General features: G+C 43.5%; 1 protein-coding gene across 4 annotated transcripts in view; it reads right to left on the minus strand.

Moving 5' to 3' along the window:
- Positions 1-26,082, minus strand: part of CENPN (centromere protein N) — a 308,258-nt gene that overhangs the window by 264,739 nt on the left and 17,437 nt on the right. For all 4 annotated transcript variants that reach the window (XM_078671014.1, XM_078671016.1, XM_078671013.1 and 1 more), the window contains exons 2-3: positions 12,385-12,475; positions 264-432 (exon numbers count right to left, since the gene is read on the minus strand). In XM_078671014.1, coding sequence (XP_078527140.1) covers positions 264-432; positions 12,385-12,386 — 171 coding nt within the window. In that variant the 5' untranslated portion in view covers positions 12,387-12,475. The remainder of the gene's footprint in view (positions 1-263; positions 433-12,384; positions 12,476-26,082) is intronic.

The following is a 26,082-nucleotide window of genomic DNA, read 5'->3' on the forward strand; positions in this document are numbered from 1 at the left end:
AATGCCTTCTTGAAAAAAAGTAAAGTCATTTGAGGTTCTAAACCAGCTCCACCGAAAACTGAAATCTCAAGTAGGAAAGCCATTTGGAGAGAAAGGAAAACAAGCCCAAATATGCAGGGAAACAACTGAGAATTTCTGCCAGAGTGAGGCATGATATCTCTGTTAATCACCCACCTCACACCCTATTTAGATAAGCTTTTTTTTATTTAATCAGAATTTTCGTTTTTTTAAGTCATGTTTTTAATCTGAATATACTTTAATACCTCACAAAACTGAAGAATCTGCTGGATAAGCCGCTCCTTTCCACGCATCGTCAATGTTTCCAGCTGTCTGTCAGTTAGAAACCCCCATGCTTTCAGCAGAGGCATTATCTGGACAAGAGAGCACTTGAGCAAAGTCCTTCTTATGAATTCCGCAATCACTTCATCCATCCTGAAAGCAGAAAGATGCAGAAAACACCCAATGAGGCAGCAGTTATTCTCTAAACCACTGAGCAATCTTGTCCCACATTTTCTTTATCAGCATCACATTATCAGCATCACATTAATAAACTCATGCCTAAATATATTTAAATCAGGAAATGTCACCTCCAGTCAATAACCAAAATTAAATACACAATATAAACGATCACTCAATTTGAAACATTCTCAGATGTTTTTGGGATTCAGTTAAGGTTTCTGTAAAATTTCACCTCTCTTGTCAACACAATAAGCTGCGGAGTCTCCTAGAACGGCCATAACATTTACCATATCAACGTATGCTTCTCATAGCCTGTGTTGCTCACAGGAGAGCACAACACTTGCTAACCAGTCATATTAATATTTTTTGCGCAGTAAGGAAATCAAACTTTGTTGTGGAGCTTGTGATCCAGTAAAATACCTTAACGAGATTGTATTTTAATGTGTTTTGTGCTGTTTACTAATTAATGACATTGAATAGCGACCAGCAGGGATAAAGTAGACCAAATTGTCTGCTGATAAATTATACTGGATATGGGGCGATAAAACCGTATGCATCTTTGTAAAATATTTTGTGCTCGGATATTTATGCTAAAGAAACTGCCGCTTGTTTTATTCTGCTGGGTTGTTCAGTTGTTCATGTCTCAGATTTGATTGGCTGTCAGGTACTCTGTCCATTACAAGGCTTTGATGCAGTGCTATGTTGGTGTGGTACATTTAGGGTAACTTTTCCAGATGGCTGATACGCGGATTGGTACGTTATTATGGAGGTTTTGCTGAAATGGCAAATGCCTTGCTTACTAGATCATTTAGAGCCACATGGAGTGAATGATGGAGTCAGTGGTTGCATTGAATGTCTACTTTTGGTGTAGAGAAAGACAAGCATGTCTCTTAATATAGATGTGCTGTTATGTCTGCAAATGTTTAGTCAATTGCCTGACCTGGACCACTGCTTGATGGTAACAAGGGTTGCATCTAAAGGGGACAGAAAATCTACACTTTTTAGTACCTATAGTTATTTTTATCCATGTAGATTAGGCCCATGTACAGTACACTGTCACTTTTACATTCAGCATTTGCCACAATCCAAATCCTCAGTCTTTCACATCCATCAAAAACTCGTGTGAATATCCTTTTTGTTTTCATCATTGTGCCACAAATATATGCCTTTCAAAGGTGCTTCAAAATAGCTTTCTGAAGATATTATTACGGTTTCCCTCAAACTATACTACATCTCGCAACACACATTTCATTCTGCTTCATTACATTCAAATTACCTGAACTATCAAATGGACAGATTCCGAATAGATGGACAGTTCTTCTCTTCCCAGACCTGGTAACTTCTCTTCTCACTACCTTATAGTTTATAATTATTTCTACCAACATAACTATTGAGGACATGGGAAAAAAATGTATTAGAACTGTTCTGCAAAGTATTATCCATACAACTATGCTCCAACCCAATCCGACCCTTTCACAAGGCCAGAATGAATGCTAAAAACAGTGACTGCATGTATTTAACTGCAACAAATTAGTATGCGGGTGGGGCATATGAATTCTCTCACTGGCACAAACAAATGATGGATGTAGAGCAGCTGAATAGACATCAGTCACTCTTAATTATTGCGAGTCACAGCCCAAACCATATTTTGCTCATTGTCCCACAACATTCAAAATTCTTTTTCTGTGGTGTGGGAAAAAAAACATGGGTACACCAGAGCAGTTTTGCAAGAGGAAAACAAGGATTTGCAATGCGATAGGTCTCGCAATTGCGAGATTGAGCTATTGGCATTGTAAATGACAATGCCTTTAATCAAGTGTTTAAAAACCTGCAATAATAACATTGCCATTTACAATACCAGTAGGTCATAGTTTATAAAATGCGAGACCTATTGCATTGCAAATGCTTGTTGTTTATGGGCGCCCCATGCTGCGCTTTCATGTAATAGAGGCTACGCCCCTTTCTTTAGATGAGCCGTGTCTAAAGAAAAGTCAGTGGGCGCTATTAAAGTGAAAGCGCGGTATGGAGCGATTTTACAAAAAAAAAAAAAGCATTTGTTTGTCAAGTTGACAAACAAATGCTTTTTTGTGATGGCTAGCTGAATGTTGCAGGAAAGCATGTAGTCCCTGCAGTAGGAGAAACTCAATAAAGAAAATAGTGCTTACAGACTAAAATAAGACTTACCTTGTAACAACCAAAGTAAAAGGGCCAGTCCTCATGGGAGGTTACAAATGAAGACAAGGTGGGAATAACAAGCCTATTAACGAATCAGAAGCCAGCATTTACAAAGGACAATGACACAAGCCAATGATAAATGTGGGTGGAGAGAGGGCGAGGCTTCAAATCCATACTACAATACAGGATGCCTCGCTAAGCAGCACAGGCGCTGCCCAGGCTCGACCTAAACAAGCATTGGCATAGCCAATAGGTCTCGCTTTTGGGACCTTATATGTGTTTAGCCATGCAACACTTGATGCTGGTGCACCAAGGATATTGTGCTGGAAAAACGAAACACTTATAAGCTCCCAAAGGCAAGACATATTGGCTAAGCCAAGGCTAGTTTTGTTTGCAGTGGAGTGGAGTGATCCTATTTTTATAGTGCTATTGCCATTTGTATAGCTTTGCGGTGCTAGAGAACGGACTCAACATCGTGTCATATGCAGACGACACCCAGCTCATCCTCTCCCTATCCAACGAGCCCAACACCGCCAGACGCAACTTTCGAGAAGGCATGGAAGCCGTCGCCAACTGGATGAAAAACAGCTGCCTACAACTAAACACCAACAAAACAGAAGTACTCATCATGGGCCCAAACCCCGACGCCTGGAGTGACACCTGGTGGCCCACCCGCCCTCGGAAACCCGCCAACCCCCACAGACCACGCACGCAACCTGGGAATCATCCTGGACTCCGAGCTCAAAATGGACCGCCAGATCAACTCTGTCTCATCTTCCTGCTTCCACATGCTCCGCCTCCTTCGTAAGACCTTCAAATGGATCCCCCTCGAACACCGAAAGACAGTCACTCACGCCCTGGTCACCAGCAGACTCGACTACGGCAACGCACTCTACGCCGGAATAAACAACAAGCATTTACAATGCAATAGGTCTCGCAGCATTAAAGTTTGAGTTATTGGCATTGTGTATGACAATGCCAATAGTCATAACTTTCGCAAATGTGACACCTATTGCATTTGTACTGCAATATGTGTTGAGAGTGAGTGAGTCAGTGAGTGAGAATGAGTGGGCGAGTCAGTCAGTGGGCGAGTCAGTCAGTGAGTGAGTCAGTTAGTTAGTGAGTGAGAGAGAGTGGGTGAGTCGGTCAGTGAGAGTCTGGACAGTGAATGAGTGAGTTAGTGAGTGGGAGAGTCAGTCAGTGAGAGTCTGGTAGTGACAGTGAGTGAGTGAGAGAATGGGAGAGTCTGTCATGATAGTGAGAGAATCAGTGGGAGTGAGAGTCAGTGTGAGTGAGAGTCAGTGTGAGTGAGAGTCAGTGTGAGAGAGAGTTAGTGTGAGTGAGTCAGTGAGAGTGAGAGTTTGTGAGAGTGTGAGAGAGGGAGAGTCTGTGAGAGTGTGATAGTTAGTGCGAGTAGTGTGCTGGGTGCAGGAAGGCTGACACATCCCACTCCTTCCCCCAGTAGGCCCCCAGAAAACACTTCAACAGAAAAGCAACAGGGTCACAGGAAAGGGCAGGAAACACACACACACCAAGGGTGTCCACGAGAGCCATGAAAACTTCTGCGAAGGCAGAGCCCTACGTAGAAATGCAGCGGCACAGAGTGCTTTTAACACTCCTCACCTCTCCTTCTTTCACATCTACCCTTCTACTGGTTTACTGTTTTCTTTATTTTTTAAACATCCCAAAGCACCAACAAAATTGACCCTCGCCCCGTTCTGCTCTAGGAGTGCCGTCTGCCCTTTGTGTCTGGAGTTCGGAGGGAGCCATCTGTGCCCCAGAGGACGGTCTCGTGAAGGAACAGTGACTGGGGACTTCCACGCAAACAGTGACCATGGGGAGCAGCAAATTAAGACGGGCAGAAAGGCAAAATCTTATATCCCTTAAATACAGAAATAAATGTTTATAGAGACGCTTTATTGTGATCATATCTATGAGAGAAAAATATGGACACAGTCGGAGTGCAAGCCTAAAATTAGCAGTCTGTCCTTCGTTGCAATCGAACCCTTTTTGCTGCGACGGGGAAATGTGCTTGTTTATTATGGACACAAGACGGCACACGGGTTTTTGCTCAGTGAGTATAAAGCCACAGAATTTAAATTTTACAACAGGGCAGTGGATGAGCTGAGACTTTTTTTCAATTGGAAGTGTGTTTATCATTAGTCTGAAGAGCAATAACCCCAACCCCCACTGCCAGGCATAGTGGGTGGGTCTCCGCGTTGCCATGTGAGTTCTTAGGAAAGTATGCCGATGTTCGGAAACATCAAAACGTTACAAGAAAAAAGCACACGTTTTTGAAGGAGCAGTAGTAGGGCTGAGAGAAGAGGAGGGTTGGGAAGACTCATTTTTATTAGTCATATCGTGCTTTGGGGAAGGAGTGCAAGGGTGGGGGTGAGGGGGCCTGCCGGAGACCGAAAGAGCAAAGGACATAAAACAAGTAACAACAGACAGAGATACACACAGGTAAGAGCGGCACACAAGCGGGTAAACAGAGACGCACAGACAACAAGAGGAGGGAGAGAGAAGAGAAACGAAGATAAGTGAGAGGGAGAGCAGCAAAGAGGTAGTGGAGAAACGGGGAGTAAACTGGTTGTAAAAAGAATAGAGTGAGGAGACGGGCGTTGAAGTTGGGCGGTTGTGAAGAGAAGTGTCTGGAAAGAATGTTAGTGGAATGGAGAAATGGATTTAACAAGACGGAGGGGGGAGGGGGGAGGAGAAATGCGACACGCAGGCAGGATGACTCAGGGGAGGGGGCGGAGCAGGGCAGAGCGGCATGTGGGTGTGAAGAACCGGGCCTTTGAAGTGAAGCTAAGCTTCACTTCAAAGGTGTCGGAGGAATGCGGGCGGCTGTGCACGCGCTTTTAAGCTCAATGCACATGCGCATTGAGCTTAAAAGTCACGGGCACTGCAAGGAATCGCCACGATTCCTTGCAAGTTAGATAAAGTGTAGATGAGCCCCTATAGTCTCGCTTGCTCGATGCGCATGCGCATCGACAGGCGAGACCTAAAAACCTCATCCGCAAGCTACAGAACATCCAGAACGCCGCCGCAAGACTGGTCCTCAACCTGCCAAAACATTGCCACATCTCCCAGCACCTGCGCACACTCCACTGGCTCCCCGTCGAGGCGAGAATCACCTTTAAGATGCTCACCCACGCACACAAGGCCCTCCACGGCACCGGACCAGCATACCTGAACAGCCGACTCAAATTCCACCCACCCCAAAGGACCCTACGATCAGCCCAGCTTTCCTACGCTGTGGTCCCCCGCACCAGAAAGACCAGATCGGGAGGCCGCTCCGTCTCCTTCCTCGCGGCCAAAGCATGGAACACCCTTCCGCTCCACCTCAGACAGACATCGCTCCCCATCTTCGCAAGAAACCTCAAAACCTGGCTCTTCGACAGACCCCCTCCTTGATGGAATGGAACCTGCACCCCCCCCCCCCCAACTCCCCCCTCCACCCCTAGCGCCTTGAGACCCTTACGGGTGAGTAGTCGCGCTTTAACAAACTCCTGATTGATTGACTCCTGATTGAGAGAACCAGAAAATGAGCAATAGATTACAAGGGAAAGGAGGTGGAAAAGAAAACAAGCACATGAAAAGAAGAAAAAGATGTGAGGGCTGAGTGCCACTCAAGCATTGTTACTTCGACTCCACAGCAATAAAGCACAGCTTTGCTATTTCCGCGCTGTTTTACTCGCAAACTAGCGGCGGCGCGGCCCTTTCCGTGTCTCCTAGCGCTGTATGCACATCTAATGCATGCACAATTGTCCCGTCGATCTAAGTAGGAATTTACTTTCTACAAAGGTGTTCTATTAATGCACGGATGAAAATCAGTCCTGTATGCTAGTTAGGCACCCGGAGGAGACTGCAGACGCTGGGGCATTACACAGCATTTGGCAGAAGAAAGAAGGACGTGCAGGCAGAAGTGGAGGGGTGGACGAAGGAAGTTGGAAAGACGTGAGAAAGGAAAGAAGTGAAAAATTAGAGAAGTGCGCCAGGAACAAGGGAAAGAAAGGAGGAAGGAAATGGAAGATGTGTGGCGACTTCGGAAAAATGCGATGCCAGATAGGTAACGAGGTGAGAATATATGGAGACATGACGAGGAAATTAATGAAAGGCAATGGAGAAAGTGGAAGATGAATGATGAGGAAAACAATGATGCACAAGTACAGAACGAAGGCAGGAAGGGGGAAAAGGAGGGACAAAGTGGGAGCCGTGGAGTGAAGAAGGGAAAACGTGGAATGCCAAGAGGATGAAGACACATATGTTTCCAATTAGACTGAAGTCGATGAAGGAGGAGACATTAGGAACAAGAGTGGCCGGGAAACTGAAAGTACGGCCGGCCACCGGCCAGCCATGATTAATTAGGGGAGGAGAAGCCGCAGAGCGCACGCTGGGCGAAGCCCTTTGATGTGCTGTTCGGCCGTGAAAAAATGCAATTAGGAGGGAGGGAGGGAGGCTGATGCGCGTGCTTGTTTGGTCACGTGAACTCAAAGAAAACCGCAGCAAAAAGCCCTTGGTTTGACGAGCTTTTAGAGCACTTGAATTCTCGCTCCGCTCAATGCGCTTGCGCGCATTGATAGGTCGCGAGACCTAAAAACTACAATGTGCAGTTAATACCTCTTGCTTAACCTCCCATGATATAGGATTACATTTTGGCAGTTATCGGTAAACATTTCTGCTCTCCGGTACCTGTGAAAAGAAGATGGAGCAATTGGGAAACTTTAGAGCCATCGCCCCTTGGTAACCTGTAGAACTTGCATTGGTGATGATGGGGCAACACACCCCTGTTATTATATAGAAAATTATTCATAAACCATTTATCTTCTGTGTACCATCAGTGGGCTTTACCTGTTTGTCTGTCCAATAAACGCCCTTTTCACTGACTGAATAAAGAATGCATATTTGTAAAATAATTTATGAAAGCACAAGGCGCTTACAGTTAAAGTATGCCTGTGAAAACATTCACGAATACCGGAGGCCATCTCTCATGTCTACCTGATAATTTGAACATAACCATTTCCAAAAGAAATACGTCAAATAGATGTAAAAACTGAAAATCGTGTTTTGGTTATTCAAAATTCAATACCCATCAATCTTATCTCCCAGCTGCTTTTAAGCAAGGCGGAGTTATTTCTGAAGTTTACAAACTCGTTATATGAAAAAAGATGCCTGTGATACATGTTGAATAAATTACTTCCAAATTTCCTTTTCACATTCGAAGACGTGATCATAATTACTTAAAATGATGACAATTCTCCAAGATCTTTGCATTAATAGCTACACAGTGCACTCTCTTCAATGTACTGCATAAAAAACATTGTCAGAGATATAGAGATTTCATTAGAGTATGTAGCCTCTCAAAGTAGTCTTCCCATCGTTAATTCGTGTTTTGCTACATTGCGGGTATGACCAATGTATTCACTATTTACAATAAGTAAGTGATTAAATGTTTAAAAATGGATAAGTTACTTTTTATTGTGTGTTTGAGAAAGCTGAACATTTTAACGAAAATTTCCCCACACAATAATATAGAAATGCACTAAATATTAACATAAAAAATGCATAGGTTAAACATTAAAAAATGTGACTTTATTGAACGTGCAAACGTGAAAACATTTTGTTTACACTCTGCAGAAAGCTTTCATTTCTATCGTTCTCCACTTAATAGGCTGGATTATTCATTTATTTTACTCTACCCCTTAAAGAAAATAAATGTTTTTTCCTAAAATAGTGACTTATTGTAATAATCGAACTCTAGGGCTAGACTTTTTGTGAAATGGGCCGGTTCCTGAAAAAATGTATTCTTTCTTTCCTCACACCATGACTTTACTGTATTTAGATCTTTTCTTTGCCACATAATGAACAAGTGTATTAATGAAAAGAACTTGCATGCTGCAGCTTACATTTTGTGATCTAACCAGGACATACCACAATTTAAATGTTTCATTTCAGAGTGTAGCTTATACAATAGGAGACCAGACTAGGCTTGCAGAAGGTTCTCATGAAAACCTTCATAGATGCTTCTTTTTGTAATACGTTGTAGCCATCTCGGAGTTCATGCTGACATGAACGTTTACAGTGTGAATCGAGGATGAAGGCGATGGACCATCAGAAGACCTCTCACAATTGAACACTGAAACGTTCTTCTGTTTTTGCAACATGTTTAGCTGCTTTCTATATGTTATGCATTCCTAGATAGAGACTCTCTACTCATCTCGAGGCGTTCACATAATCCCTACCCTGCCACGCCCCCTAGCACTTTGCTGTGCTAGATCGATTCGCCATAGGCTAATGCTTACTGTTATTTTTTCGACTTCATTACGCTTTGTGAAGAAATTGTTTCATATTGATTGATAGGCTTTATTTCGATATAAAAATACCATAAAAAGCTTACAGCAATACAAAATACAATATAATAACAATCACACACTATTGATCATAGCTACAGCTGTGATTTTCTCCTTCTCACTAGCACAGATTGTTGCTGCAGCAATTTTCCGGAGAACTCAGAGTCTCCAGAATTACCCTTTATGGGGAGTTCGACCTCTCCTTTAGTTATCCAACTTTGCTCCAAAATCCACTTGCTCTTTTCAAGAAGGCACTCTGAGTTTTTGATAGGATAGGTCCTTTAGTTTAGAATAGGGACCAGATCCTAAATGGAACAAGCTGTATTTATTTCTCTATGCGCTTATTCTAACCAATTTTATTTCTTATTATTTCTGTAATCAATTTGCCACCAATTTGAATAAAAAGAGCAAAAACACAGACTAATCTACTAAAAAGAGAAATTAAACTTTAAAACTCCACCAAACCTCTCGATTGACTGAACGTCAAATGCAATTTTAATGCCATTGTTTTGTAAAGCTCAATTCTAAAATGGTGGCAAAGATTAACTGACCAAGAAAAGCGCAGAACTTCGAAATTATCTAAGTAAGTTTTAAGGGGACTGTGAGAAAGTGCCTTATTTGCCATTGTTAGGCCTCACTTTTTGCCTGTTATTTGATGTGATTGAGACCGTGGTGCACTGGGTCCCTGCCACGCTGCAACTGAGATTTGGGCCACCCGGGGTCTTCATAAAACAAGCATTTGCTAATAGTTTGATGTATTGCCGTTGCAAATAATGCAACGCCAATAGCCCATACTTTCAGGAATGTAAGACCTACTGCATTGCAAATGCTTGCGTAGTGAGCAAGGAACCAGCATTGTATGTCTGAGTGCAGTACTGTAAGCTGCTCCTAGAGGTCCCTAGTGAGTAAGGCACCAGCACTGCATCTCTAGGTGCAGTACAGCAAGCTGCTCCTAGAGGTCCCTAGTGAGCAAAGCACCAGCACTGCTCGTCTAGTTGCAGTACCGCAAGCTGCTCCTTGCCAAATGAGCAAGGTGCCAGCACTCCTTGTCTATGTGCAGTATCGCAAGCTGCTCCTAGAGGTCTCTAGTGAACATCATAAACGTTTGGTCACATATGGAACTGCACCCTGCCGAAGAAATGGTAAATACGCCATACCCATAATGCATTCCATCCAATACAGTATCTCAAGTATATTCAAATAGCTTTCTCCATATATACAACTAGTAGCATTGAAATGTGACAACATAATTATTATATTAATTCCAGATTAGGTTGTATTCTATGTGGAGCTGATGAAAGGAAATGTCTAGGTCTAATATAAATGGGACACAGGGTCAAGACTGATTTGCATATGGCTGGGTTCAAACTAGAAAGGCATGGTGAGCAAAAAAACAATGGATTTAGGCCCAGATCTCTGTACTCGGGTGAATGCATGACATTGTTCTGCATTCTGTCCATCAATTGTTGTTTTTGCACATATCCTGAATACAGCATGTCGCAAAGAGACAGCGGAAGCGCTTCCTAGGCGAGACCGAAAAAGGTGCTTTTTTTGCCTCGGCAAAGTAAAATACGTTTAAGCAGATGTGTGGGGGAGGGGGATGTTCAGGGTATTCCTATCCTGCCCCCTTTAATTAATTTTTTAATTTTTTTTTGTTGGACTCTGCTTCAATCCATTTCTAAAGATGGCTGCCAACACTTCCTGGTTGAAGTGTTGGCAGCCAATCAAATGTAAGTAGGATCTGCAAGTCCACTGCTCTCGTCCCTAGATATCAACATTTTTTAAACCTGTATATCTCAAAAGCTACTAAACGGATTTACAACAAATCACAAAAAGCACGCTTTCTGGACCAACATCTACCTTTCTGCCAAATTTGGTGTAATTCAAATCAGCGGTTCGGGCTGTAGTTGTGTTAAGAAAATCCCCAGGGACATAACACGGGAAAAATGCGTTTTGGGTCCCCACTTTTTCTCCGCCCCCGCTTGACATCACCCCGAAACTTTCAACAGAGCAGCTGAACCAAAAATGGGACGTTTTTGAACATTTCTTGAAGATTCGTCAAGCAGCGCCAAAGTTATTGGCAAAACAAAAAAAGCTTTTCTTAAGGAACCTTTGGCTCCAACTATAAATTCTTACTGGTGACCGCCAGTAGTTAATTATTAAATACATTATATATATGTGTTATATATAGATACACACACACACATCACAGCCAATTAGTGTTCAGTACGGAAAAAATAAAGACTACTTGCGTATAGATATGTTCAGCGCCTTTAATATGTTTTGTGGCACAATTGTTAAGCTTAACGTACATCTTGTTAGTCAGTAACTTCGCTACACTTACCAGAGGTGAGCGGGAGTGCTATAATCAGTTTCAGTAACAGGAATAGTTGTGAAACTACAGCCAAGCCCAGACCCTCTTACTGAGTGCTCTCATTAGCATAGTTTGACACATGACTCAGTCTTGTGCAGTTTATTTTGTGCCATGCATCAGGACCGCACTACTTGCAGGGGTCTTACAAATCTAGGTCAACTAAATGCAGAAAGGTGCATCAAGCTCAGTTTGGAAGAATATGGAGAGAGCAGAGGTGACCAATGGGTGGTGATTCAACAGGAGGGAAGGGTCTTGCTACGGACGAGGAGCGGCACTATGGAATCACAAATATTAGGTTATCGAAAAATGTGGTGCTGCATGATGAGGCAATGGCAGGTACTTGGGGCTTCAATGACAGTGATCACTGATGAAAGGAGCTTCAATGTGTTAAGAAGCATATGGCCCTCAAATAGACATGGATCGCAGAAGGATTTTTGACCATGATGAGGCAGCAGACACAGTAGCCTCACGTGGAAACGAGTCACTGCAGAAACATGTGAAATGATAATGCAACAATTAGCACCCGGACCACAGTAATTGCATCCAAATCTTGAGCTCCGTCCTTACCCCTCTCATTGGACATCAATTACAGGCAATGGTGTATTCCACGTTCTACATGGTTGAATAATTAGGACTGAGAAATGATGAAGACGACACATTGGAACAACTTACACGAAGTGTTTATAGCATGAATCTTGATGCCTGCAAATAGAACTTTAACCCCAATTAAGACTGACATGTTTCTTAATCTAAGATGTTACTGGATAAACTGGAAAGTTTCGGATGTAGGCTTTCGTTACAAGAACACACTTAAAATGTTATTCTTAGGAGCAAATCCTTTCTCCAGCATGGGGATTCACTTCAAAGGCCAAAGATGTGAGATTGGGTACGTTGCTTCCAGGAAGTCTACCAAGCTGCTTTGTCACTCGAGGTTTCCATCAGCAAGAGTCAGAACACCAAACAGCAATGTACATTAAAGGGGACTTCCAAACATAGGAGGCAAGAAGCCATAACAAGACTTACATTAGGGTGAAGGTCTGATTTCTTGCTGCGTTGTGTTGACCAGATACTGTGTGTGTCAGGAAGGCTTCAATACGACTTCCTCTGTTGCACCCTAGGTAACAAAAAATATTTTTGTTGATAAACATACATTTAAACAGTTAATATATTTGCCATCTGCTGTTCACAAGGAATGTAATATTTGGCATCTGGAAAGTGGGACAGGCAAATGTAAGAATAGGATTTTACAGGACACTTTTTAACCTCCTGTACAAGGCTAACCCTGTCCCTTCACAACCTTCCGGACATTGTATGTAATACACAACACCCGATTCTCCCTTCTTTCGAATCATTCCCAGCAGATACAAAGAGATCAATTACTAAAAGATTGAAACAGAGACACTGTTGCTTAAACCCCAATAGCAGCAAGTAAAAAGAAAATAAACCAAGCATGGAATCGATCTGACCATGTGCACACACATCATGGAACTAACTGGTATCCTCCTGCGGATTTAAATTGAAGACAGAAATACCAACACCAATGTCAGTCATTTTAGCAACCTGAAGGGTTATCACTTGAAATGTCTATACAAAGATATGAACTTGAGAAATTACACTAGTCCCTGCTAATCATGCCAACCCGAATAGGCTACTTTTGCTGAAAGAAAGCATGCGTTTTTCACGAAAATCTTCCCAGACATTAACTGGAGAACTAAAAGAAGTTAACCACTCCTGCGGACAGATTCATGGCAACCCCCCAATCTTAGTTCTGCGACTCTCCAAACACCAGAAGCTTCCCTTTATTCAATAAAAACTATGACAGGAACTGTACAGAGGGGCCAGAGCCATGGCAGCCAGGAGATGAGACCACACAAGCTACTCCTCCAATGGCAGAAAAGATCAATGTAGCACTGAACCTGTAGAAAGCAGCAAGGCACATACACATTGCATTTCTGAGTCTGCTTTTCAACAAAGGTGAAAATTTCCACTAGGTGCCAAATTGCCCTACGTCTTGTGTGAAACAACCCACCAGTCCTAGCTTCTATAACAGTAACTTGCATTGTGGGTCTTAGTGCAGGTTTTTAAACACCAAAAGTATGGGTTCTAAATCCCGGCATGCAATAGGTGATAGGCGACAAGGCCGGTAATAAGCAAAGGGATCCCTGTTTCAATCCAAGGGAGGTGTTGACCTTTTTGAATAAAGATGCACGTCCCCCACCTTGATCTTTAACCAGGTTTTTGTATAGAACATCTGAATCGCCCTCAGGAATGCAGCATTGGAGGGGTTGCAGCTGTCCTGAAAATGAACCATTTTTATGCACCAGCTCTTTAGCAGCTCCTTACAAGCCATGTCTTTTGCGTGGATCTGTGTGTAGTTGAGCGGGACCAAATGTATTTGCCTTCAGAGTGGCATCAGGAATTTGATGAAAAGGAGGTATTGAGATACAACTTCTGCCACGCCCTTGATTAGTTTAGTCGGAATGCTGGGAGTGTGTTGGTAGTCTGTGATGTTGCATGCACCATAACCTTCTGTGACGTGCGTGCGCAGTGTTCCGGTTGTTGGTGGCTGTCTCTTGCTCTGCTCCACCACGGGAACTGCTTAGATGGACTGCCACCATCTTCGGAGAGGATTGCAGGGGCCACGGGCAGATCTGGCTTGACAGCACTTCTTTTAGTTAGCTTTATGTGATCAACAAAAAAGAGCTTTCAGAGTAATACCGAGAGGAACTTAGGATGCACCCACATGTTGGTTTTCCTGAGTACAGCCATTTGATTGGACCGAAGGGTTGTAACCCAGCCCGTGATATGGAGGGCAGTTGGTCAAGACCTGGAGGTGTTAATGGATAGACAATGAAGTTGCATGTCCAAGTCACAGGTCTGTAACATAGAAGCAAAGCTGAATGCAAATTTCGGAACTTGTGACTCCAAGGACATCACCGGCCCGTTTACTTACTGGTTTCTGGAGGCCCAGGAACCACAAGTCCAAGGCAGAAAAGCATCTCCACGCTGCCACCGTTAGCACCGCCATTTCGTGCCAGGAGGCGCTTAAAACCTGCAGAGGGCTCCTGCGGGATGCGCGTGGGCGTGCCCGTCTGCACCCGTAAGAGGTCGGGTTAAGCCCAGTCCCGTGGTTTTTATTTCCACTGATTGCAGTGGACTAACATTGACGGCAAAGGATGTAGATCGTGTAACTTCGAGGATTGGAGAGGAGTAAGTCTGTGTAATGATGGAGGGAGGCGGATGAAGGTAAATTGTAGATATATTTATTGAGAGCAAGCAGGACAGTCCTTCCCAGTCCAGTACAGTCTTCAACAGTCATCCACAACATTCTGGAGTGTGGATGTGGTGCATCATCAGGAGCTATGGTAACCAGATGATGCACCACGAGCACAACACCACATCTCCCTTCTTTACAACAAGAGAAAACAAAAGGACTTTAATTCCTATAATAGTACATATGTGAAATATCATAACGGAGAGATAATGCAAGTAGCACAATGACAATATCATAGTAAGGAAGAATACAAGTTGCCAATTAATACTGCAAAATAACAGATCTACAAATACAACCTAGAAATGAGATAAAAGGGAAAGGTTACTATTACTACTATACCCCCCCCCCTTCCCGTATTAACAAAGGAGAAAAAAACAAGTACAGACATAATCATTACATTACATAACTCCTGAACCGAGCAGGAATCTTGATTTGCCTCCCAGTGCGTGAGGTGTGCTGTGCAACAGGAGGAGACAATTGAGAAGAAGATAGCTCACGTAGCTGTGGAGAGGATGTTGACATACCACTACACGAAGCCCTAACGACTCCACTCTCAGTGTTACTACCTTGCAAGACATCATCCCATAACCATTCAAAGGAAGAAGTAAGACCAGTGTCATTACTGGAACAAGAGAAATTCCCTTTGCATTTTGCCAGCCTACTGTGATGCCAAACTTGGTTGTCACTTAACCTGGCAGACTTTGAAAACAACTCCAAAACCTGCAAAGGATCAGAAAATTTGCTTTGACCTTTCTTGGCCTTAGTGTCAAGTTTAATTCTGACCCAATCCCCTACACTGAGTTCTGCTTCTCTAATGGCATTCTTCTTACCAAAGTCACTAATGTGTGAACCTTGAATCTTCCTTAGTCTTGAACGTACCAAAGCAGGAGACCATTTCCCACAAATTTTCTTGCAATTCCAGGTAACATTATCTTTAGTAAAAGGCTCCCTACCTCTAAGGATTCTGAAAGGGCTATAATTGGTGCTGGTGGGGGTGATTCTGTAAGCCCAAATGGTTTCTAGCAATTGTTTTTCCCAATCTTTATTAGCACGTATGGAGGCCTGGATACTCCCCATAATTACTCTGTTGAACCTCTCAACAATGCCGTTACCCGCAGGATGGTAAACAGGTGTCTTTTTGGGGGTTATACCATTTCTACTCAAGAATTTCAAAAAACATTCAGACCTAAACTGTGGACCATTATCAGTTAAAATGTTTCTCGGTATACCTTCTTGTAGAAATAACTTACGGAGAAAAGCAACAACTACCTTAGAGTCAAAATTATCCGATATTTCAATTTCAGGCCACCTAAAGTAATTATCAATTACAACTAGAATAAGTGTTGCCATCGAAATTCTCAACCGGACCCAACCAATCCATGCTTAAATCTTCCCATGGATACATAGGAATATGTCTAAATCCAAGAGTGGGTTTAAATACACGCAAGGACTTATCCGCATTTGCACAAGTATCACATTTTTGGATAAACCTCTCAACCTCCTTATCCAATCCAGGCCACCAGTACGATAATTTTACTCTAGACTTTAATTTCATGATGCCTAGATGGCCTTCATGATTAATGGATAAAATCTTATTCCTCAAGGAACAAGGGACAATAACTCTTTCACCTCTGCACAAATGTTCAGCATCATCTATACATAGTTCATCTCTGACTTCCCAAAATGGCCTGAGTTCCTCCCTCAATTTTGATTTTCCAGGCCAACCCTTGGTAACAAAATTGTGAACAGAGTTCAAGATCTCATCCTTAGCACAGGACGACTCCCAGTCTTCCTTAGAAATGGCCACTAACCGTTGGAGACAGTCTTCATGGATAACAGCAACTTCATTAGACTCAAAAGAATCATAAGAGCCATCACAATTTGGTAAGGGTGAACGACTTAAATAATCAGCAACCATGTTCTTTTTGCCCGGAATATATTCAACATCATACACATATCCCATTAACTTAAGACTCATCCGTGCAAGTCTTGGAGTGGCCTTCAACATTCCATCAGATGTAATAGGGGTTTGTGATCGGTCCGTAGTGTGAACCTGGGGCCCCAGATAAACTGTCTAAACTTCCCGATGCCCCACACCACAGCTAGCATCTCTTTCTCTATAACTGAGAACTTCCCTTCAAGAGCGGTTATGGACCTGGAGGCAAAAGCAATTGTAACTTCAAGCCCATCTCTATTAGATTGTGAGAAGACAGCCCCCAATCCCTTACCACTCGCATCGGTAGTGACAATATTGTGTAATGTGTGATTAAATGCCTGGAGAGGAAATGCATTAACAATTTCTTTCCTAATGTTGTCAAAATCGTTTTGTAAAATGTCGTTCCAGACAAACTCCGTTCTCAATTTAAGTAATTGCTTGAGATTAAAAGTTTTGTCAGCAAAACCCTTCACGAATTTTGAGTAAAACTCAACCATCCCAAGAAATGATCTAAGATCATCCTTGCAGCAGGGAACAGGTGCATTTTCAATCGCCTCAACTAATTTCTTTTTTGGAAAGATACCTTTTTCACCCACCTCATGTCCTAAATAGGTTAAAGAGTTCATACCAAATTTACATTTCTTTGGCTCAGCTGTCAACCCATTACATTCAAGTGTTTTTAAAACAGAAAACAATCTCTTGTCATGGTCAATCTTGGATTTGCCCATCACCAGTATGTCATCTTGGAAGTAGGTCACGAACTCCATGCTCTTGAACAACCTGTGCATAAGGCGCTGAAAAACGGCTGCTGCCGAAGCCAGTCCAAACGGCATTCTTATAAACTGATAACATCCAAAGGGAGTTATGAATGCCGTAAGTTTTCTACTAGACTCGTGCAGGGGAATTTGATGGTAGGCTGATACCAAATCTATAGAAGAAAACCATTTTACACCGCAGCTTTGTGCCAAAAGTTCATCAATCCTGGGAAGAGGAAATTTATCGATTACAATGTTTTTATTTAAGTCTCTTAAATCTATGCATAAGCGTAGACGGCCGTCAGGTTTCCTTGCGACGACCAATGGCGCCAACCATTCAGAGCTTTCTATTGGCTCAATAACTCCCTTCCTCTCTAAAGCGTCCAAATCTTTCATGACATCATTCCTGATACTTAGAGGAATATTCCTTGCTTTATGGCACACTGGTTTGGCACCATCTTTCAAAATAATCTTATGGGCAAAGTCAATAAGTTTACCAATTTCTCCTGAAAAAACTTTTGGAAATTGTAGGATTACCCTGTCTAAGAATTCTTTGTTGTCTTCATCAAGAATTAAGACTTGAATGTCATTTCTTGCATCTAAGATAATGCCTAGTGCACCTTGATCAATCCATCCAAGAATGGATGGCCCCATTTCAGCAACATATAATTTGCCCAAACATTTTCGCCCTTGAAATTCAAAAATCTCCTCAACAAACCCCACCATGGGAATTTTTTCACCAGTGAATGTAACAGGCTTGATATCAGGTGGAAGTAATTCCTTTTTTAAAACATGTGCAAATGAGTTTCTCCATATATCACGTTTGATGATAGTATAGGGAGAGCCAGAATCAGATACAATGCTAATTAAAACACCCCCAATTAGGATGTCACAAGTAGGTTTCTTAGATTTACACTATGTTCAAAACAGCCTGGTCATCTTCACAAAAGTCAAGGATGCAAAAGATGCTATCATCACTAGATGCATCGTAGTTTTCTGTAATTGGTTCATTAGAATCATCAATGCATTTTACTACTCTTTTCTCTTTACTAGTTTTAAACTTACATACTTTAGAGAAATGTCCCACTTTATTACAGAAGTTACATTTTGATTTCACAGCTGGGCATTTAGGATCATTGGCATAATGTCCGTTAAAACCACATCTAAAACAACTGGGAATGCTTTCTTTCTTATAAGATGGACCAGGGTTAGCATCTTTTTATATGAGGATGATTTATAACTATTCTTTTTTTTGTAGTTGTTAGTTACTTTACCTACAGTTGCACTCTCATCTTTCTCATTGTCTTTGAGGGCGACTTTGGCACACCTCTTGGACATTTCTGCCTTTCTAACCATCGCGAAAATTTCATTAAGTGGAGAATCTCCACAAGTCCAGAGTTTCTCTTGAATAGACGTGTTATTGCAATGCATGACCAATTGGTCTCTAACAAAACCATCATGAAGGTTACTAAATTCACAGTTAATAGCCAATTTCTTTAGACTAGAAACATACTCCTCAACAGATTCTGACCTCCCTTGTTTTCTCCTGAAAAACTCATACCTGCTTATCCCTACGCAAACTGGAGGATGGTAATGTGTGTCTAAGTCCTCCAGAGCATCTAGGAATACAGTGTTATCATCAGACCTAACCTTTTTTTCCATCTGGTTGTAAATTCTATTGCCCTCTGGACCCAGGCTATGTAAAAGCATTTTCTTTTTCCTTTTCTGAGAAAAAGCTTCATCCTGTTCCTCTTCTAGTGCCTCTATATAATTTATAAAATAAACTTTCCAGTCTGACCACTTAATTGAGGGTTCCCCAGGTCGTGGTAAAAATGGGACAGGGGTATTTAACCCACCTTGCGATGTCATTAATAAATTAAGTGAAGAGAAGGTAACCTGAAAGAAAACAATTGTTAATAATAAAATACAATTATTGATGCTATACTCTTAAGAACAGAATAACCCTCAAAGTGTACAAATCACCGAGGTCCTCAAGGAGTATGCAGAATGGTGTGCATATCACCGTTAACTACTTCACCAGAAAATGTATATGTAGTTCAGCACGAGGCTTAGGAAAGTACCTTAATCGTTTTAAACTGAAAACGAGTGGTTTTCAAAATTCCGGAGGGTTCGCAGGAGCGGAATTAATCACGAAGAGTTAGCAGCTCGTAAGTGGAGCTGATTTGTTTACAAAATGGCGGCACGTTGCGTGACCTTTGGCACGTGATGACATCCGAGGTGGCGTGAGTTCAATGCGTGATGCGCGATGTGTTGTCACAAGGCTGATCGATGGAGGATGTAGACTCCACAATGGAATGCGTCTCCAGCTGCAGAACGCCTGACAATTTCAAAGGATGACAAGGTAATTAACGGTACCTTAATTCAAGAATTGAAAAGCGCGGTAGTTTTCAGCCAAATTGAAGCGCATACGACCTCAAAACATGTCAAGCTCAGTACAGCAAACGCACACACGCCAGACGAGTTTCTCTGAATCAACCGTCGTCAGCTTTCCTGCTCGAAGGAATTAAAATGTCAGAGGTTCCTCAATAAAAACGTTAGTTACAGTGGCACTCACGGTACATCCAAGTTTGAGCGAGGATCTTTATCTTCTGGGTTTCGAAATCCTCCAGTATTTAAAATCAGGGAAGGAATAAAAAGAAACGAAGATTGAAGAAAGAGAAAAAAAATCTTTGCGTAGGTTCTCAATCTTCCTTCCTGCTTGCTGGTTAACTGTAAATCCCATCTTCTGTCGCCATAATGTAATGATGGAGGGAGGCGGATGAAGGTAAATTGTAGATATATTTATTGAGAGCAAGCAGGACAGTCCTTCCCAGTCCAGTACAGTCTTCAACAGTCATCCACAACATTCTGGAGTGTGGATTTGGTGCATCATCAGGAGCTATGGTAACCAGATGATGCACCACGAGCACAACACCACAGTCTGTTTCCCCCCTTGCTTTTGTCCCTTTATTTTCCAAAATATAACTGGCAGTACGGGCAAACGTAAAGTGGGAGGTACAAAGCCATCAACTGTGCAATCGAGCACCCCTGAGCGAACTATTATAGACACCTTCCTGGCTCGTGCTGTTGGAGCTCTAGCTAAAGAATCTATATAGTGGAGCGACGCATGTCCCTTACCGCGACTGTCCAAATTCGGGGTACCCAATGTGTAACACCGATTAAATGGAAGCCTGGTCTAGGCACTGAAAAAGATGAGCAGAGTGCGGGAGGCACAAGTAAAACTATTTGTCAAACACCAATTGTACTAGAACAGGCACTAACTCCCACTCCCATCCCCGGGTCCGGCAATTTCACAGGCAGCTAAAGTTTCTAAGGTAGTACGTCAACCAGCGGCCAAAGGGAAAAGAAACACACAGCTTGAAATCCCTGTTGACTTAAAATCCCTGGATAATCAAATTTCTTGGAGGGGGGGGGGGGGGGGGGGGACATGGAATTACCTCTATGGACAAACAAATATGAGCACCATTTATGGAAAAAACTAACATTGGTCATTAGTAGCCTATTAAGCCCGTTCAAAGAAAGACTGGGTAGGGTGGAGGAGGAATTCACAAAAGTTACCAGTAAGAGCAAAATGCTATTGGACAAGAGGCCCCCATTAATAGACACTTGCTTGAATAGTGCTATAGGCAGCATGCCCCTCATTCTGAGGCTGTGACTCATTCAAGACAAGAGGTGATGTTGGGAGAAAATGCACAAGAACTTATTAGTAAATCTACCAGGACACACGATATGGCACAAGACACACAATTGATGGACGGAATGCAGAACAAATCAACATTCACCCCCAGTCAAGAGATATTGGTTAAATCCATCATTCACACGATATGGCACAACACCTAAGTGGTGCCTACCTCAAATGGACTAGCCACTTGACCTCTGCGCACTGTTACTGTTGTGGCTCTTCAATTGGAAGCCTACTACATTTGTTTTTTTTTAAACCAAGTCAGTTAGTTTTGCACAATTTTACCTCAAAACTTAAACCAAAACTATAACCTGGATTTACCAGAACATAATGGTGTTAGATTACACAACCTGTTTATACATGATTTTATTCATCATTGAACAGTTTTTTTTAAAGAATATGTTACATTTCATTCAAAAGAAACAACATTTCTTTCATGTAGATTCCAAACTGTTGCCCGATGCATTTCGAGTCCGAATGGACTCTTCCTCAGGGGCCTAGGACTAAACATATATACAGAAACATTGTAAATACTTATTTCATTATGCAAATGTCTCTTCCAAATCTATGCTCGCGACACATTAGCGTTATATGAAAAATCAGTTGTATGACACATTGGAAAGAGGACGAAAACCATCACCTCACCCGCAAGTGGCTCAAACACACGCACCCCCAAATACCAATTGTGATCGTAGAATAGATTGTTTCTGGAATAGAATGTCTTCTTAGAATGTTTACTCATGTGTTCTCTCACTATTGAGGTTTTCTCTGCATGCATCCATGCGGACCTTTTGTATACCTTTGAATACCTGTGTTTGTTCCACATTCTGAAGAGCAGTTCTCCTTCAGTTACACTGCTGCTCTTCAGAAGGTGGATGCTCCAATACACTACTCCTTATCTTTACAAAGAGTCTTTCTGGAATTATTGGATATTACAACACTAATGTGCCCGTACAAGAGCTAGTTACCATTAATGTACCACCCGCTAGCTGACCATATGTTGCAGTATTAGTTAATGTCCCCCCACTAACGTCAGGGAAACTATGGAATGCCTAACGAACAAGGTGGTTGACTGCCTTAACTCTAGACACTCATCCTCCCCTAGTAGAGCACACAAAATCCTGTTTACAAGGAGAGTGGGGTGGATTGGGCTATTGGAAAAAAAATCTTGGTGGTGATTGTGTTGTAATTAATTTTGAAAGCCCGAGGATTGCCAGTTGTATCCATAAAATGATAGGGGAATTATCTATGGAGACACAAGACCTGGGTATACTCCCACTGTTTTTTTTTATTGTCACTTAAAGGGCACAGATCAACGTTCTAGTGGTATAATGAACTCCCAAAGACAGAGGACTACTCTGAGTACGTACTCGTTAATTGGTCTGGAATTTGCTATGCCTAATAGATACAAGGAGTTGAGTACATTGGACGCCAATGAATGACTTAGCACTGTTCAAAGTGATGCTGGGGACCCTGGGAATTATCAGAGATGGGATTCTACAAGGGACTTACAGTCAATCAAATAAGCCAGCTATCTCTGGGAGATCGTACATATATTACGCAGGCACCTGCCATTTGTGGGGTGGTTGAAGCTAAGGCCGTCAAGTCAAATGGTTAAGATAATTGTAGTACTTCTAACATTCCTACAACACTTCCCCTATAGGACAGGCCCCAATGGAAGGGTTTGAGTTCGCAACATGGAAGGTGAATGAGTTATTAAATAAAGCTGAGAATATCGAGTGGGTTAGTACCATATCTAGCTAGGACATTATATGCCTCCAAGAAACCTGGTGTATAAGCCCTGTACATGTAGAAGGATATTCCTCATCTTGTCTACCAGCCACAGGGTCACAAGCTGGACGAGCAAAAGGGGGACTACAGATACTTTTCTTTTAAAATTATTTTTATTTCGTCAAACATAAGGGGAGGTCAGCACCATCAGAAATACATTTGTTACATAAGCATCATTGGAAAACACATTAGACACAGCAATTGTCCGGTGATAGGCATTTCGAAGCAGAATTTGTATAGCAACAATTTACAGTGCAATTAGGTTGTCAATGGGCATGATACATGGGGGTTCACACAGGGTACCACGATACTCATTCCAGTAGGTCCACACCGCCACCCATTTCCGGGGGCAGCCCCGAGCCACGTACACTGTCTTTTCTTGGAGCATGCACCAATCCATATCTTTTTTCCAGGAATTGAGAGTTGGTCAACAACACAGGGCATTCCTACAGTATGTGGAAGAAGGTTCCCACCTCTCCGATCCCCCTTCTGCAGAGACCATCCCCACTTCGGCCCATTAGCATTAACCTGGTCCCTGATACATAAACCCGATGGAGTATCTTTAACTGGATCAATCCGAGTCTGGCTGATATTGCTATCTCCTTGGTGGATGCTAGTGCGCCTCTCCACTCCTCATCGTCTATCTCTAGTCCATCCGCCTCCCATTTCCTCTTTAGAGTGAGCAGTGGGTCAGGGGAGTAGTTAATGAGCTTCTTATATGTGAGGGAAATGGCATGTTCCGGGAGGTGGGCATCTAACAGTCTGTCCTCCGGGGTATGGAGGATTCTGGGGGCAGGGTCCCCACCGGGATGAGAGTCTGAAGGGAGTGCCGAACCTGTAGGTATCTGAAATATTCTGTTGGTGCCAAATCGTAGGTACTCTGGAGTGAGTCAAATTGCACAACACCGTTGGGGCCCCACAGGTCTTTAATGTGTGAAATTCCAATTAGGTCCCAATTGCGGAACCCTTTAGTGCGGCCTAGCTTGCCCAGTCGCTTTGAGACCCATAGAGGAGTAGCCATCGTGAGGGTGTCTGCCCAGCCCAGTTTACGCTGGACAATGGGCCATAGCTGGACAGAATGCTGCGTGGGTCCAGTGAGAGAGTATCTGCCTGGTTTGGAATAAAGTGCAGACTCAGAATTCCTGCCCGGGAGGAGCCATCGGTCCATCCTGTATCCGGGATCGTTCCCGCAACAGTATGTGCCCTGGTTTATGGCCGAAAGGTGTGCGGCCCAGTAATATTTCTGTATGTCTGGGAGTGAGATACCCCCGTCAAACCATCCTAATGTGAGTTTCTGTAAGGCTATGCGGGGGGTACCAGTCCATAGCAGGTCTCTTTGCGCGGCTTCAATAGCAGCAAAGTAGGACTGCGGAACCAGGTCCGGGTGGTTTTGAAGAGCGTAGAGGAAGCGTGGCAGCGCCATCATTTTGAAGAGCGCTGCCCGACCCAGTAGAGAGAGCGGGAGCTTCTTCGAAGTGGTAGAGTCTCTTTTAAGCCGTTGTAGGGGCGGCAGCATGTTTTTCTCGTATCTAACAGCCTTCTCTTTGGAAACAAAGATACCCAAGTACTTAAAACCTTCTGTGGACACCCTGATCGGGCAGCTCGTAAGTGGAGCTGATTTGGTTACAAAATGGCGGCACGTTGCGTGACCTTTGGCACGTGATGACATCAGAGGTCTTGTTATTGACTGTGACCTGGGCCAAAGGCTCGGAGACGAACCCAACTGATAAAATTAGGGCCAAATTCCAATTTCCGTAGGACCGCCATCATATACGGCCATTCGAGCGTGGCGAACGCCATTGCAGCGTCCAGCGACACCACCACAGCATCTTCATGTAGCGTATGGCAACGTCGCAATACTCCGTGGAGACGGCGCAGATTGAGCGCTGTGTTACGGTGGGGCATAAAGCCCGACAGGTCCGGATGGACCAATGTGGTCAAGACTGGTTTAAGCCTATTGGCAAGGACTTTGGCCAGAATCTTTGGTTCGGCATTTAGCAGAGATATTTGCCTGCAGGAGGAACACAAGTCTCTTGGCGTTCCTTCCCCACAAGTGTAGCAATTTGTTGATCTTTTGGCAGTATTCTCTTGTCCTTGCTCTCCTCAAACATTCGTTTGAGGTGCGGGCAGAAGCTGAAGCTGTCAGGTTTAAGCTTGTACAGCTCTATCGGGAGACCGTTTGGACAGAGGGCTTTCCCCGGACGGAGACCACGTATGGCCCTACAAAGCTCCGACAGTAAGAGGCCTCTCTAGAGTATCACGCTCAGTGTCCGAGAGGGAAGGGAGCCCGATATCAGTCAACAGGTCGATTGAGTCTTCCTCCGGTCGATCAGACCCGCTATTGTAGACTTTCTGATAGTGCCTTGCAAACTCTTGGACGATCTCACGGGGCTCCGTGAGAATGGTTCCCGACTCAGTGCGAAGCTCAGCGACAACCCTATTTGCCTGTTGCTTTTTGTCTAACCAGGCAATGAGCTTGCCTGCCTTGTCCCCTTAATCATAGATCCTGCCTTCCCTATCTCTCGCCAGCGTCTTCCCGGCGTCAGTGGCAAGAGCCTTACACTCCGCTGCCTTGAGCTTCATTTGATGCACACGTCCTGGATCGCCTCCAGCTTGTGCTTCGTTTTCCAAGTCCAGGAGATCGGATTCGACAGTCAGTATTTGCCCCTCCCGCTCTTTACGACAGCCAGCAATCGCCGAAAGCCCCCCCCCCCCCCCGAGTACGGTCTTAAAGGCCTCCCACAATACCGTTGAGGATTCCACCGTGCCCTCGTTATTCTCCAAGTACTGGTCAATTGAGAGTGAGAAGCTTTTTCGTCTCCTCGTTGCGGAGGTACCAGGCGTTGATCGGCGCCACGCATCCCTCCCTCTGATTACCGACAGTGAGGTGAGCCCACAACGAGGAGTGGTCCGAGATGCCCCTTGCTAGGTGTGTGACTTCCTGAATGGCAGTGCCCTGGTGCATTGGTGCTAGGATGTAGTCTATGCGTGAAAATGAGCGGTGCGGGCCCGAAAAGAAAGTAAATTGTTTGTCCGACGGGTCCAGGAGACGCCAAAGGTCCATGAGGCCAAACACCTCCAGGAAATCAGACAGCCACATTTGCCCCGGAGCTATGTTCCTAGGCAGGTGTCTGTCAGAGTCCCCAGAGACTACAGCATTACAGTCCACTCCTATCAGTAATTGCCCCTCCGGAAGGAAAAGGAGAAGCTTGCCCAGGTCCTGAAACAATTGGGTTTGAAGGCCCGGCGGAATGTACGTGCT

This window comes from Lissotriton helveticus, chromosome 12 (genome assembly GCF_964261635.1).
Source record: "Lissotriton helveticus chromosome 12, aLisHel1.1, whole genome shotgun sequence".
Lineage (NCBI taxonomy): Eukaryota > Metazoa > Chordata > Amphibia > Caudata > Salamandridae > Lissotriton > Lissotriton helveticus.